Source organism: Ananas comosus, linkage group 7 (assembly GCF_001540865.1).
Source record: "Ananas comosus cultivar F153 linkage group 7, ASM154086v1, whole genome shotgun sequence".
In the NCBI taxonomy this organism is placed as follows: domain Eukaryota; kingdom Viridiplantae; phylum Streptophyta; class Magnoliopsida; order Poales; family Bromeliaceae; genus Ananas; species Ananas comosus.
Window position 1 is genome coordinate 5719394 of NC_033627.1, and position 16668 is coordinate 5736061.

Here is a 16668-nt window from a genome sequence, read left to right on the forward strand (position 1 = left end):
TGAGAACATTTTATTCCACGACGCTTTTACCGACGCTTCATTTGTTGACGCTTTGTAATGCGTCGGTAGGTTTCTTAGGGATATTTAAAAGCGTCTCTAACTGCTAAAAAAAGTCCTTAAATATCATATTTTTCTAACTGCTAAAAAAAGTCCTTAAATATCATATTTTTTGTAGTGATGGAAAGAGAGTATGGTTATTAAGACATTATTTATCATTTTCTTCTCTTTTGTTGGGTTTTGAGACAGGTTTATTAAAAACTATCATTTTTGATATAAAAAAAATGACAAATGCATCAGTATCAATCATTCAATTTAAAAGAATATTTGATATAGCATGTTAAAGGTTAAAATTGAAAACGATCAATAATTTTAAACTCCTTTTTTTTTCTCATAAAAAAAAAAAAATTAAACTCCCTTTTTGCACTAGTAGTGTACCTCAAGTGATGCAAAACTAGAAGGAACAATAGAACACAACTAAATATGATACATATATATTATGATTATTACGTTTAAATAGTGCAGCATATGTACGCATCAAACAAATGAACAGTGACAACAAATTAATATAACACACCACACTCGTACGTACATAAGCAACAACTAAGCTCAACGTAATGCAAACAAAGTATACGAATTATATTACAGGCACCCCCTTTTAATCTAGTTATAGATTTTGTATGCATCAAAGTGTGTGCACAAAAGTGCGCACGTCGATGCAACTCAATCAACCAATCAATCAGGCGTCCGACCAGATGATGCTGTGCTCTCTGACCTCCTTCGGGATCCCAAGCACCTTCCACACGGCCGGCGAAGCGTCCACGATGTTATTCGCGCACGGCGTCTGGAAGTCGTGGTCTTTGTCGCACCCGTTCACGGAGTTGCACTCGTCGACGACCTTCGCGAGCACGGAGTTCCCGTTCGCGTTTATCATGATATTCTTCAGGCACCGGCTCATCCCGTCGAACCACCCGGTCGACAATGCGACCACCATTTCGTCATCTGGATGATACTTGTTGTCGCACTCCGAAGGCCCCCCGCCGTCCCCGCCCTTAGCGAAGCTGTTCAATGTCATGGTCGCGGGAGTTTCAGCGGTGACGGGAGGGGAGCAGCGGTACTGTGGGTACTTCTTGCCGTCTTCGCAGCAGTCAGAGTAGTTCTCGCGGTTGCAGTTGCCCACTTGCCGGTCAAGTAGCCGCTGGCGCGGCAGGATCCGGCGATGCGGGCAGACGCGGCGAGATCGGGGTTGGAGACACGATTAGCAGTAGTAGAGACGCGAAAGCGAGAAGGGAAGTAGCCATAGTTAATTTGTTCAGTTATTCTTGGTGTGGATTTTTTAACCTATGCTTAATTTGATTTTTGATATCAAGCGGCAGGAAGGCTAGGAATATATAGGCCAGAAAATGCATAAGCTGTACTTTTCACGGCACTCTGGCCTTTAAAATTTGTTAACGTGATGGGCCGGGCCAGGCGCGTGTGCCGTTAAGGTTATGTAACGTTGAAAACTACTTGCTAACTAAGTTAATTGGAAGAGAAGTGCTTAGTTTATAGTTAAAAAGGAATTGTAATTTATATAATTCCACATCAACAAAGCCTTAGATATTTACTAATTCAATTTTGATTTTTGGCAAATTTTCAATAAAAGAAGATTAGTGAAGAAAATTTGGTCTTTCGAAGAGGGTGTTGTTTAATTATTAGAGTTTACTAACAAAAGTTAACATTTGAGGGCAAGGAAGAAATATTTTTTGAAAGAGGGCAAGAGAACTACTGAATAGCAGTCTCTCAGGTATCGTTTGGTTCGGGGATAAGCAAAAAGTGACTATTCAAAAATAGTTATAGTAATTAAATATAACGGGGATTAGATCAATTTTATAGTTTGGATGAAAATTAGGCTATTCCTGGATTAAAAAAATAAGCGTTTGGCTAGGTAAGATGGAATAGAGAAAGATATAGAGTTTTATAAATAAAATAATAAAATATCTTTCTTATTAATTTGAATTTGAATTTAAAATTTTAAATTTTTTATTAAATTAAAATTTAACTTTGAAATTCAAAATTTGAAATTTAAATCTCAAATTTATAAATATTAAATTTCAACATTATAATTTAAGCTCAATTTAATTTGAAATATAATTTAAATTTAAATTTCAAAAAATTTAAAATATCAAAATTTAAATTTAAAATTAAAATTATAAACTTTAATTTTGAGATTATAAATTATAATTTAGAAAATTAAATTTGTAATTTTTAAAATAGAATAGGGGTGGGAACAATTAATAAAAATAATTTATTATAATAAATTTATAATTTTTTTTTAAAATTATACTTAAACTTAAAATTTAATAAAAAGAATTTATTATAATATTTAAATATAATTTATTATAAATTTTATTATAATATTTAAATATAAATAATATGTATTAATATAGTACGATTAATAATTTTATAATAAAAATATGGGTTATTTGCATACACGTCCCTACAAACATAGCGAATTGCGAAAATATCCCTGCAAAATGAAAACTCCATAAGTTGTCCCTGCAAAAGTCCTAATTTATGCAGATATGTCCCTCTGGTTAACATCCGTTAGAGAACTGTTTATTTTTTAACAGTTTTCTTATGAAATGACCATTTTGCCCCCACAAATATATCCCTCCAAAATATCGTTCTTTCCCTTCTCTTTCTCTCTCTTTGGGCCGCCGGAGCGGACGACGGCGGCGGCGCGAGATCGGGTTCGCCGACGACGAAGAAGAGAGAAGAGAAAGAATGAGAGGAAGAAGAAAATAGAAGAGGGAGAGAGAGAGTGAGAGGGAGAGGGAGAGGGAAGAGAAAGATGAAGAGGGAAAGGGTTTGCCGCCGCGCGCCGCCGCTGCATTTCCTCCCTCGCCAGCGACGAAGAAGAGGGAAGAGATAGAGGAAGAGGAAGAAGAAGGGCGAAGAGGAAGAGGGAAAGGAAGAGGAAGAGGGAGGGCTCGCGGCCGCAGCCGCATCTTCTCCCTCCCCGGTGACGAAGAAGAGGGAAAAGGAAGAGGGAGAGGAAGAAAAAAGGGGAAGAGGAAGAGAGAAGAGGAAGAGGAAGAGGAAGAGGAAGAGGGAGAGGGAGAGGATTTGCCGCGGCCGCCGCTGTCACTGCCGCCGCGGCCGCCGCCCTCGCCGACGACGAAGAAGAGGGAAGAAGAAGAGGAGGAAGAAGAAGAAGGGTAGAACCGTAAATTCACGTTATAATTAACCATGGTTAAGTATTTTAACCGTGGTTAATGAAAATTTTCTAACAGTCCTTAACGGCAGGGACATATCTGCATAACTTAAGACTTTTGTAGGGACAACTTATGAAATTTCCGTTTTGCAGGGATATTTCTGCAATTCACTATGTTTGCAGGGACGTGTATGCAAATAACCCTAAAAATAATATACTATAATATATAACATATTATATTTATATAATTTAGTTTTAATTTAATTTATAATTTTAATTAAGTTTGAAATTAAGCATTGCAATAGCATTATTCCACCAAAATGGTGGAATAGCAAATCCTTTGCTATTCCGGGATAACCGGGAATAGCAAGGTTTGACCGAGATAAAATATCCCGGCCAAATTTCACCCCGTTTGGCGGAATAGCGGGGATAACTTTCGTTATTCCCGCTTATCCCCCGAACCAAACGGGGCCGCAGGGTCTGGATCCTTTGTATAAAATTTTTAGGTGAAACCTTTGGTGTCCGAATCCTAAAAATTGCTCTATTACTCGCGTTGTTTCCCCATCCTTCTTCCGTTTCCTTTCATCATCCCTTCCCATCTCTCCTGTCTTCTCTCTCCCTCTACACCATCCTCCCCCTTCCCATCCACTTCTCTCCTTCCTCTCCCTCTACTCCGTCCTCTCTTCCTGTCGCCTCCGCTGCTTTCTCTCCCTCTACTACGTCGACCCTTCCCATTCTCTCCCCTTATCCCTCCCCCTCTACTCCCTCCGATGACGACAATGACGTTGGCACCATCGACGCTGCCGCCGCTGCTGACGAGACATTAATGACGATGACACCAAATTGCCAATGATGATGCTGCTGCCCGGCGATGCCACTGATGCTATTGCTGTCGACGACGGTGACAACGGCACTCTTCCTAACGGTCATGGTGGCAGGAGAAATAATAGAAAGATGAAAGGATTGGTGCAGCGGTGAGCGGCAATGGCGGTGGCAATAGTGTGCGATGGTGGTGGAGATGGAGTAAGGGAATGAGGAGAAGAAGGAGACGATCAACGCTGTTGCCTGAGGAGTCGTGGAGAAAGGGATAGGGAAGGGGAGTCTCTTTGTGCGCAAGGGATAGGGTGCTATTTGGATCTTGATTGACATTTTTTTTGTATTTAATAATCATTATGGCATGAACCTTCATGGTCTTAGCCGGTGAAAAACTCAAGCGATGAATGAGTGCCAGGAAGACAAAATTTGTGATGTTTTCAAATTTGTGATGAAATTTTTTATGCTTTGAAATTTGTGATAAAGAAGAAGATTACAGTTTGTGCTTAGTTATGTTTAAAATTTGTGGAATGCTTCAATACACCATGTAAAATAAATCTAACCGTTCATATTTTAAGGGCGAGATTGACTTTTGCATAGTGGTTACCTGCTCAACAGGTTACCATTCGTAAGGATAATATGAAAAAAAAATACAAACTAATTACCAAATTTGATCAACCTTATACAAATATTTGTTTCCTTGTTTAATTTTGTTACTTACTAAATTAGATAGTGCTAATTTGATAAGTAATAAACCTTTATAAATTGAATTTAAAATTCAATTTGAGCTTAAACTTTATAATTGTGTACATTAAATTCAAATTTAATTTTAATTTTTATTTTCAGAATGAAAAAATTTATGTTTAAATGAATAGTATATTTCAATTCAAATTGTTAATTTGATATATTAAAATGACACGAAATTTCAAATATATTAATTTAATTTAAATTATAAATTATGCTGTATTTATAAACATAACTTTTATTTTTTATTTAAATTAAAGGCTTTTATTTTTAAAATTAAATTCAAATTGTTCATTCGGTAGTAAAAACAACATTAAAGTTTAAAAATATTGATTAAAATTAAATTTTAAATTTAGATTTAGTTTATATTATAGTTAAAAAAATAAAATTTGTTAACTATTTAAACTAAATGATTCTAAAGCAAAAAAGGAAAAGAGAAGCGGCGAGGAAGAAGAAATCGCGGCCTACGCATAGGAAAATATCGCGGTCCACGAGGCTACACTCAGCCTCGTGGATTGTGTGTAGTGAGAGGTCCACGGTGGACCTCTCGCTCCACTCCCCCTTTTTGTGTGTGTGTGTGTGTGTGTATGTGTGTGTGTGTGTCTATATAGAGTGCGGCTAGTATGCTTATGGAAGCATGGAGGCCTTCGTGCTTCCAATTTGTTTTTGATGTTGAGACTTTCGAATCGATGATCGGCTCCGTTAGACTTGATCTAGAGTATTCGAAATACCTAGAAAATAAATTTTGCGATTTTTCAATATCATTTTCCTAGTGATCGAAGGGGCTCAAAATCAACGGCTGAAAATAAAAATCTCACAAAATGTGATGATATGACATTAAAAATTTAGATCAAAGATATTGATCTTATTTTATATAGTATAAAGAATTTTTTATCAAAATTTCACGTGATTTGGATATTTCTACACCATTAAACTTGCAACCGGCTCACCACAGTCATTAAAAGTATTGATTTTGAGCCCCTTTGATTACTAGGCAAATGATATCAAAAAATCGCAAAATTTATTTTCTAGGTACTTCAAATACTCTAGAGTCAACTTCTAACGAGCCGATCGTTCACGATCTCGAAAGTCGAACATCGAAAACCCAACTAGAAGCTACGAAGGCTCCGTCTTCATAAGCATTACCAGACAATATATATTATATTATTAATATTAATTATATATATATATAATATATATATATATATATATATATATATACTATACTTAATTAAGAGAGAGAGATAGTCAGGAGAGAGAAGAAGAGAGAGAGAAGAAGAGTAAGTCTCTGTACTTTCTGAAGTACGAGGGACTCTCCTCAGTGTACGTTTTTTTCGATGATAGGAATCGATTTGACGATGACTTCTGTTAAGTATACGATCTATTCTATTGAACTATTTGAACAAATTTTATAATTTTTTGACACAATTTTACTAAGCGATAAAAATATCTAAAAAAATGCATCTTTAATAGGCGATGGCACGTTTTTAAGTTAACAGGTGTAGAAGTATCAAATTAATGAAATTTAATAAAATTTCTTACTTAAACATAAATAGCAGAAAAACCGCCCCGAATTTTACTTCCCGATTTTGAAATTGAGTCCTTTAATCACTGTTTTTATAAATTTCATTTTCAGCCAGTTCATTTTGAGCACTCGTTTATTTTATTTAGACAATCGAAGTAAAAATTTATGAAATTGATTTCTAGGTAGTATTCCAACAGTTTAATCATAGTCTAATAGAACCGACTCGCTCCGAATCCAATGTCCAATTATTGAAAAAACTATAAGTAGGGAGCTTCCGTACTCTTCGAAAACATAGGAGCCTATTCTGCTCAATCTTCTCTATATAAATATAAGTAGGTTTGTGTGTATTAGGGGCAGAGGCCTCCGTGCATCCTCAACCGTTTACGATGAAAGCTTCACGAATCGAACGATACGATCGATAGAACTTGATCTTAGCGTATTGAACTACTAGAAAATGAATTTTGTGATTTTTCATCTTAAGTATCATTTTCCTAACTGGATCAGAAAAGTCAAAAATCACAATTTTTAATGGTTGATGTATACCGTTACAGTTATCGTTATAGAATATTGCAAATAGATTGAAATTTTGAAATAGAAATTCTTATACTATTTACATAGCAAGATCATATGTTTATCGAACAAATTTAATGCTATAATCAACATCTTTTTTGTGAGATTTTATTTCAGCCGTTGATTTTTGAACCTTTCGATCATGTAATAATGAATCGAAAAGTCCAAAATTTTTCTAGATCTTCAACATGCTAGAATCACAGTCAACGAGCCGATTGCGAATTGAAGGACATCATTGAAAACAGCTTAGAGCACAAGAGAGATCTCCGTGCTCTAATAGGCAATTCAAGACTACTCTCATTCTCTCTCTCGCAGTTGTACTCGCCAGCCCCTGGGTAAGACTGGTGGCATCGATGCTATACTAGAAAAAGAATGTGCGATCATCTCGTCCATCTCGTCTCTTTCATCTCTCATTATATAATATATATATATATATATATAATATAATATATTTATTTTTATATTTTGTATAAATTTATAATAGTTATGCATTATAACAGCATAATCTTAAAAAATATTTAATTAAATAACAAATTTTTATTCCGAATTTTTAAATGATAAACGTAAAATTTTCGTATAAATCGCGTGTACGAATTATTGACGAATCTAATTCAAATACGATAAAAATTCGATGCGGATAAAATACGAATAAAATTCGTATCTTAATTTTTAAGTTCGTTGAAAAACACGGTTTAAAAATTAGATTCGTCAATAATTTGTACATGCGATTTATACGAAAAATTTACGTTTATCATTTAAAAATTTAGAATAAAAATTCGTACCTTAATTCTGCAATCTCCTTTTTCATTCCAGGCCACCAATAGGTTAGCTTCAGATCTTTGTACATCTTTGTACTTCCAGGATGTAGAGCATATGGCGCTCGATGTGCTTCAGTAAGAATTTCTTCTTTAAGGTTTGAATCTGTAGGTACGCATAGCCTATTGCCGTATCTCAATAATCCTTGATTATCCATTTGAAATTCACCAACGTACTCATCAGTAATCTTTGCACGAATCCTTTATAAAAATTCATCTTGAACTTGCTTTTCTCCAATTTTATCAATTAAGGTAGGTTGTACAATTAATGACATAAGTCGCCAAGGCGTGTCAGGAGTTACAACTTCCAGATTCAACTGTTCCATTTCCTTTACTAAAGGAGATTGCGAGGTTATTAACATCGCCAAATTTTTCGTCGATTTTCGACTTAAAGCGTCTGCTACTACATTGGCTTTCTCCGGGTGATAAAGAATAGTCAAATCATAATTCTTGAACAACTCCAACCATCTACGTTGTCTCAAGTTTAGCTCTTTCTTAGTAAACAGATACTTCAAGCTTTTATGATCTGTGTAAACCTCGCACCGCCCACCGTATAGGTAGTGACGCCATAGGTTTAAAGCAAAGACTACTACTGCTAATTCCAGATCATGTGTAGGGTAATTCTTTTCATAATTCTTTAATTGACGAGATGCATAAGTGATTACCTTTTCATTTTGCATTAGAACACACCCTAATCCATTCAGAGATGCATCACTATAAATCACATAATCCACCCCAGTTATTGGTAATGCCAAGATTGGAGCAGTAGTCAATCGTTCCCTCAGTTCCTGGAAGCTTCTTTCGCAAACCTCATTCCATAAAAATTTCGCCCCTTTATGTGTAAGTCGAGTAAGCAGAGTAGACATTTTAGCAAATCCCTCCACAAATCTTCAGTAGTACCCAGCTAGACCCAGAAAACTCCGAATCTCGGCTACGCTGGTCGGTCTAGGCCAATCTTTTATTGCTTCGATCTTCTTTGGATCCACTGCAATTCCAACTTCAGAAATCACATGTCCCAGAAATGCTACTTCTTGAAGCCAAAATTCACATTTCTTTAATTTCGCAAAAAGTTTCTTTTCCCGAAGAACTTGCAGTACCAATCTCAGATGGTTTTCATGCTCCCCGTTACTTCGAGAATAAATCAAAATATCATCAATGAACACTACTACAAACCTGTCCAGATAAGGCTTGAAAACACGGTTCATTAAATCCATAAAAGTTGCCGGGGAATTCGTTAATCCAAATGGCATAACTGTAAATTCATAATGCCCGTACCGAGTTCTAAAAGCAGTTTTAGAAATGTCTTCAGGTTTAATTTTCAATTGATGATATCCAGATTGCAGATCAATCTTGGAATACACTTTCGATCCTTGGAGTTGGTCAAATAAATCGTCATGCAATTCGTGGTAGTGGGTACTTATTCTTGATGGTGACTTTGTTAATTTTTCGATAATCCACGCACAATCGCAGAGATCCATCCTTCTTCTTAACAAACAACACTGGTGCTCCCCAGGGCGATACACTCTGTCGAATAAAACCTTTATCCAAAAGATCCTGTAACTACGCCTTCAGCTCCTTCAACTTAGCAGGCGCCATCCTATACGAGGCTTTTGAGATTGGGGTAGTTCCAGGAACAAGATCTACCACAAACTCAACTTCCCTATCAGGCGGTATTCCAGGTAATTCAGCCGGAAATACATCACGAAATTCCCGCACTACTGGGATGTCATCAATACTAGCAACTTCTCCGTCACTGACAGAAATATTAGCCAAATAGGCTACACAACCCCTCCGTATCAACTGTTGTGCTCGCGAAGAACTGATTGTCATTGCGAACAATGAACTTTGACATCCTCTGTAAACAAACTCCTGCTGACCCGATTCCCTAAAGGTTACCATTCTGTTCGTGCAATCAATAGTAGCATAGTACTGTGTCAACCAATCCATATCCAATACTACATCAAACTCACCTAGTTTGTATAGTGCTAATAAATCCACTGGCATAATCCAGTCGCCTATCCGAACTGGGCAGCGAGGGCAATACTCACGAATATCCAAGGTATGGTCGGGCACGATCACTTGTCCCGGGTGCAAAGTAGTTACCAACAAAATGCTATGTAACTCAGCAAACAATCGATCAATAAAAGAGTGCGATGCACCAGTATCAAATAATGCACGAACATGAACATTATGAATCGAAATAATATCTGACACAACCTCCCCTGCTGCTGGGGCCTCCTTAGTCTGGGCAGCATACATACGCCCACTCGAACCCTGCCGAGAACTCTCAAACTACCGCGGTCCAGGTGGTCGTCTCGACTGATACGGTACTGATGGAGTCCCCTGACTCGGAGCAGAAGATGCAGGTGCCGATACTGATGACGGTGCTGGTGTAGAAGCCCTCGGGCACTCAGAACGAAAATGGCCCTCCTGGCCACAAATGAAGCACCTGCCACTACATTGAGGACACTGCGGTGGAAAATGGGGGCCACTGCAGATCACACAATGCTGCGGTCGACGACGCTCTGGTGCTCTGCGGGGTGTAAAAGAACCTCGCCCCCTCGACTGACTCGGCAGGCCTCTCGTGTACTTTAGCGGCCTCCGGAAAGATTGTTGTCCACTGTTCTCAGTCCTTGGCCTCTTTCCTTTACTTCGATCCACAACTTCCCTTTCTTTCATAATCTCTACCCCCTTCTCAGCAATCAATGCCCGGTTTACCACCTCTCTATAAGTCGATAGATTTGACGCCTGAACTAATCTGAAGATCGCAGGTCGCAAACCCACCTAAAAAATACGGGCCTTATCCTCATCATCTCGAACCACAAAAGGGACACAATGCAATAATCGAGAAAACTCCCGCTCATACTCAGCTACTGTCCTATCCCCCTGCCTCAGATTGCGCAGATTCCTCTCCATCTGTCTCTTCACACTCTATGGAAAGTAGGTTGTTAACAGCAACTCCTTAAACCTCTTTCAAGTGATCACAGATAAATCAGTACGGGGATCCTCACGGATATCCAACTACCACCTGTAAGCCTCACCATCCAGATGGTGGGTCGCAAACCACACTTGGTCGCGCTCCTCGACGAAAGTATCATAGAATAGCTTCTCCATATACATCAGCCATTTCTCAACTACCCAATGATCTGCCTTTTCCCCATCGAAAACACGAGGATTGTAACGAGGGAATTCATTGAGACGTTCCATCATCTGTTCTCGCTCCTCAGCCCCCACCATCTCAGGTAATATTGCCCCTGCCATAGCCACGGGCGCTGGGGGTAGTACCACTGTCTCCTGTCGGGTCTCCACCCGCGGAACTGCCGGTGAGGTGTCTGGTGCTGGTGACTGTGCTCTCATAGTCGTATCCCTCTCTGGTACTGCTGGCGTAGGATCTAGAATCTCTCTATCTGTTGTCTGCCGCAGTAGCAAATCCTCTAACCTCTTCATTCTCTCCTCCTGTCGGCGCGCGGCATCCATCTGTTGTCGCGCTGCTGCAGCCTGTTGTGTCACTAAATCTGTTAACACTGCAAGCTGGTCCTGCAGCTCCCAAACCTCACTCGATCCGGAAGTAGCGGAAGTCCCCACTTCCTCTGCATCAGCGGCTTCAGCCGCTCCAGCAACCATAGAACAAGTCGTAGGCATCTTAAACTGCAACAAAAGTAAACATGGATTAATAAAACTTACACTATTGAACCCCCACTTCTTATATTAAACACCCATTTAAGCGAAAGTAATGAAATGTAATACACACTAACTCCCGATGTCACGTTGTCGGCCACCAACGTGGCCTTCTGCGAAGTTTAGTAATTGCACATTTCAATCAAACTCCTACCATTCGGAGTTTATAAATTACCCCAATCAAAATACTTTTCCTAAAAAGAAACTTAACTAGACCTCGTCCCTCACGAGCCTATTCTTATAGTCCAACCAGCCTAAGGTTCGCTAGGTCCACTAAGACTCAACCCTAAGCTCTAATACCACTATAATTTGTCACGCCTGGGTAACAGCGGAAGCCTACCCGGCACATGTACAGACCCGCCATACACCTACAGTATATAAGGCGTCTAAAAGAAACATATCGGAAAAGAGAAAACATAAGAGAATCTTAACCCGATATCAGAGCAAAGTATAAGTTGCTAGTACAACAATCAGAAAACAGTAAGTATAACTAACTCAGATTCTCAAATTCACAGAAAACATCGAAACTGAACTCCAGATTCAAAGTACAAATATATCACAGGGTACACAAAATGTATATACAATGGTAGTCTCTCTATCCATGGGGACATCACCCTCGGCCGTAGCCCGAGTAGCAAGGTGATCATCTAGTCACACTCCAAGCTAGATCTAACTAGACGAGACTCCCTTGCCACGATCCCTAGCCTCTCCGCGTGTACGTATAAACCGTGTTTTCCAATTCCTCAGATTTTGTTCTCTTCTTTTTTTTCTTTTTCTTTTTTTTGACTGAGAGAAATAAAAAAAAAACTCTTTTTTTTTTGTTCTTTTCTTTTCTTTTCTTTTCTTTTCTTTTTTTTTGTTGATTCTTTTTTTCTCCTGTTTGTTTTCTTCTTCTTTTTTTTGACTTCCGAGAGAGAGAGTCCGTGTGTATGCGAAACCGAGAGAGAGGGAGAGTTGGTACCCAACAACTCTTTTTTTTTTGTNTGTTCTCTTCTTTTTTTTCTTTTTCTTTTTTTTGAGAGAGAGAAATTTGGGAAAAACTCAACTTCTTCTTTTCTTTTTTTTTCTTTTTTTTCTTTTTTTTTTTGTTTGCTGTTGATTTTTTTCTCCTGTTTGTTTTCTTCTTCTTTTTTTTGACTTCCGAGAGAGAGAGTCCGTGTGTATGCGAAACCGAGAGAGAGGGAGAGTTGGTACCCAACAACTCTTTTTTTTTTGTTTCCTTCTTTTCTTTCTTCTCTTTTCTTTTCTTCTTGCTTTTTTTGTTGACTGTCGGAGGGGGAGAGAGAATAACTCCTTTTTTTTAATTATTTTTATATTCATCTCTCTTTTTTTTTAGTCCAAATATACGAAATTGATCACGTCGAGTAATACGATTGAATCGAACAAAAATGACGAATCAAAATAGAACCTGTCCATTTTTTTTATTGTCATGTTTTGTTCAAATACGTGGAGTTTAATTGTGTCGAGCCTATCATGAAGATGGCCGCTCGATTAATCTTTTCGACCATGTCGAGCCTATCACGAAGATGGCCGCACGGTTTACGTAATCCGGTTCGATCAATTATTTTGACCATGTCGAGCCTATCACGAAGATGGCCGCACGGTTCACGCTTTCGACCATGTCGAGTCTATCACGAAGATGGCCGCACGGTTTACGTAATAAAACGTCCGGTTCGATCAATCATTTTGACCATGTCGAGCCTATCACGAAGATGACCGCACGGTTTGGAGAGTAACAATACATACGCATGGCGGAAGTGACGATTTGATATCAGATTTGATCGGTTCGAAACCTATCACGAAGATGGTCGAGTTGATCAAACCAACAAAAAGATCGCATTTACGCTATGCGTATGCTTGCGTATTTCCTATTATTATAAAAATCGTTGCGATTGTCGATGTCGCCGTTGTCGTCGAATGCGAGAGCCGATATCCCTTTTTTTTGTGCTGTGTACAGACAAAGGAGGGGTGCACATGGCACCCCTCTGCCAGCATGCCCAACAAGGGCCCCCTTTTGTGCACGTACCAGAAAGAGAGAGAGAGGGAGAGAGAATAAAAAAAACTTTTTCTTTTTTTTTTTGGAGCTTATTTTATATAAGGTTCCAAGGTGATTCCCATTTGGGAAATATATTAAAAAAAATCAACCTATTAAAGAAACAAGCATCAATCAACTAATTATACCTTTATTTTGAATACTTTCCTTCTTTTTTTTCTTTTTATTTCCTTTTCTCTTTCTCCTTTTTTTTTCCTTTTTTTCTTTTATTTTTTTTAATATATATATATATATAGACCAATTAGAGTAGGTGTCATATGCTCTTATATATATATATTAGATTTCGAATTTAAGTAGATATGACACCTACTCTAATGTCCGATATTATATACTTATAGATATATGTAGTATAATATATTATTATTATTAGTATTAGTATATACTATAGGTATATATATTATTATATATATATATTTTTTTTTTTCCTTTTTTTTTTGACTCGAACAAGATGCAGGGAGGGGAATAGTAATAATACATTCAATAAGTATAAAAAAGTAACAGAAACATCGGTATCAATTATTCGATTTAAAAGAATATTTTGATAAAGCATGTTAATATATACTTTTGTTCAAAATTATCTAACAAAATTCAAGGATAGAATCGAAAAGATTATAGGATAAAATCGAAAAAAAAGATCAATAATTTAAAACTCTTTAATTTTTTTGCGCTAGTAGTGTACCTCAAGTGATGCAAAACTAGAACGAACATTAGAACACAACTAAATATGATACATATATATATATTATGATTATTACGTTTAAATTAACTGCAGCATACGCATCAAACAAGTGAACAGTGACAACAAATTAATATAACACACCACACTCGTACGTACATAAGCAACAACTAAGCTCAACGTAATGCAAACAAAGCATACAAATTATATTACAGGCACCCCCTTTTAATCTAGTTATAGATTTTGTATGCATCAAAGTGCGTGCACAATAGTGCGCACGTCGATGCAACTCAATCAACCCATCAATCAGGCGTCCGACCAGGTGATGCTGTGCTCTCCGACCTCCTTCGGGATCCCAAGCGCCTTCCACACGGCCGGCGAAGCGTCCACGATGTTATTCGCGCACGGCGGCTGGAAGTCGTAGTCTTTGTTGCACCCGTTCACGGAGTCGCACTCGTCGACGACCTTCGCGAGCACGGAGTTCCCGTTCACGTTTATCATGATATTCTTCAGGCACCGGCTCATCCCGTCGAACCACCCGGTCGACAATGCGACCACTATTTCGTCATCTGGATGATACTTGTTGTCGCAGTCCGACGGCCCCCCGCCGTCCCCGCCCTTAGCGAAGCTGTTCAATGTCATGGTCGTGGGAGTTTCGGCGGTGACGGAAGGGGACACTACAACGAAAACGATCTATAGCGACACTTTTAAATGTCGGTACAGATCAAAAAAAGTATTGTTGGCTAAATTACCGATGCTTTTAAAAAGTGTTGCTATATGTGGGGTCGCTAGGTATATAGCGATAGTTAAAAAGTGTCGCTATAACCTAAAAAGAGTGCTGCCAATTTACCAATATTTATTTAAGTATTTAGCAATCGCCGGAACTCTAACTCGTTGGCTGCGGTGGCGGAAGAGGACGATAAGAAGGGATCTTCATCTAGAATTTCAGTTGATTGAGTGAGGAGAGAAGGAAAAATGATAATCGATTTTTCTTTTCTTTTTCATTTATGTTTGTAATCGGACCGAATGGATTGGGTGTGGTGGGTTGAGTAGAGTAACCTTTTATTTTTGGTTGGATTAGACTTTATATTTAGGTATTAATAATTTTTTTTTATGTTTTGGGATAAATGGGACACTTACACAAAAGTGTCCCAAACATGTATTTTTATAACCTAATTCTGTTGTAGTGGAAGCAGCGGTACTGTGGGTACTTCTTGCCGTCTTCGCAGCAGTCAGAGTAGTTCTCGCGGTTGCAGTTGCCCAACTTGCCGGGCAAGTAGCCAGTGGCGCAGCAGGATCCGGCGATGTGGGCGAACGCGGCGAGATCGGGGTTGGAGAGCACGATTAGCAGTAGTAGAGACGCGAAAGCGAAAAGGGAAGTAGCCATAATTTCTTAATTTATTCTTGGCATGGATTTTTTTTCACATATGCTTAATTTGATTTTTGATATCAAGCGGCAGGAAGGCTAGGAATATATAGGCGTGAAAATGCATAAGCGGCACCTCTTGGTCCGAACACAAGAGAATAAAAATTAACACTTTTCGCAGCACCGTGGCGTTTAAAATTTGTTAACGTGATGAGCCGGCCGGGCGTGTGTGCCGTTGAGGTTATGTAACGTCGAAAACTACCTGCAAATTAGTTAATTGGAAGAGAAATGCTTAGTTTATAGTTAAAAACGAATTGTAATTTCTATAATTCCACACCAAGAGAGCCTTAGATATTTACTAATTCAATTTTGATTTTTGGCAAATTTTTTTAAAAATAAGATTAGCGAAGAAAATTTGGTCTTTGGATGAAGTTGTTCTATATTAGAGTTTACTAATAAAAGTTAATATTGTTGGCCAATTTGTATAAAAAATCTACAAATTTTGAGATTTTGCAAAACTGGGCCGACTTTTTTTATTTTATAGATTCGGTGTGAATTTTCAGCAAACTGAACAAAATATCTTTATTCATTTTTCTCTCTCCTTTTTTTTTCCTCTCGTTCTTTCTTCTTCCCTCTTCGAAGAAGGCGGCGAAGGCAGAGGCGGAAACTGCCCGCCTCACCTTTGCTCTCACGCCTTTGCCTTCGCCCGCGGACTCCCCACCCTTCTCGCCTCCGACCCTGCTGGAGCCGCGCCGCGACCCTCCTTCTCCACTAGGGCACGACGACGTCGGGACGCAGGCTCTCCTCCTCCATTGCGCGTCGGAACGCCATTAGAGGCGGCGATCTCGCCTCCGACAACGTCGCGGTGGTTGCAATAGAGGGGAAGAGAGAGGTCGTGACAAAAAAAAATTATAGAGAGAAAAAATAAGAATAATAAAAAATAAAAATAAAAAATATTTTACAGAAAAGATAAAAAATCATAAAAAAAGGAAGAAGATGATGAAATTGCACTGTTAAAATAAAGTTATACTGTTATAAAAAATTTTTGAACTGTTTTAAGTAAAAGTTGCACTCTCTGATATAGAAATTATATTTTTTAGGATGAGAGTTACTGTCACGCGCCAGGCCCAGTGGAAGCCCGCCGACACGTGCACAGACCCGCTGTATACACCAAACAATCACAATGCACTCAAGGCGTCTACTAAAATAAGAAATGAACATAGTAAAGCCCTAAC

At 38.4% G+C, this 16668-nt stretch overlaps 1 protein-coding gene across 1 annotated transcript; it reads right to left on the reverse strand.

Moving 5' to 3' along the window:
- LOC109712502 (putative ripening-related protein 1) lies at nt 467-15423 on the reverse strand. The gene is made up of 2 exons (XM_020236091.1): nt 15275-15423; nt 467-1120 (listed from the first exon to the last, which is right to left on the reverse strand). Exon 2 carries the CDS (start codon nt 1070-1072, stop codon nt 737-739), a length of 336 nt encoding a protein of 111 aa, XP_020091680.1. The 5' UTR covers nt 1073-1120; nt 15275-15423; the 3' UTR covers nt 467-736.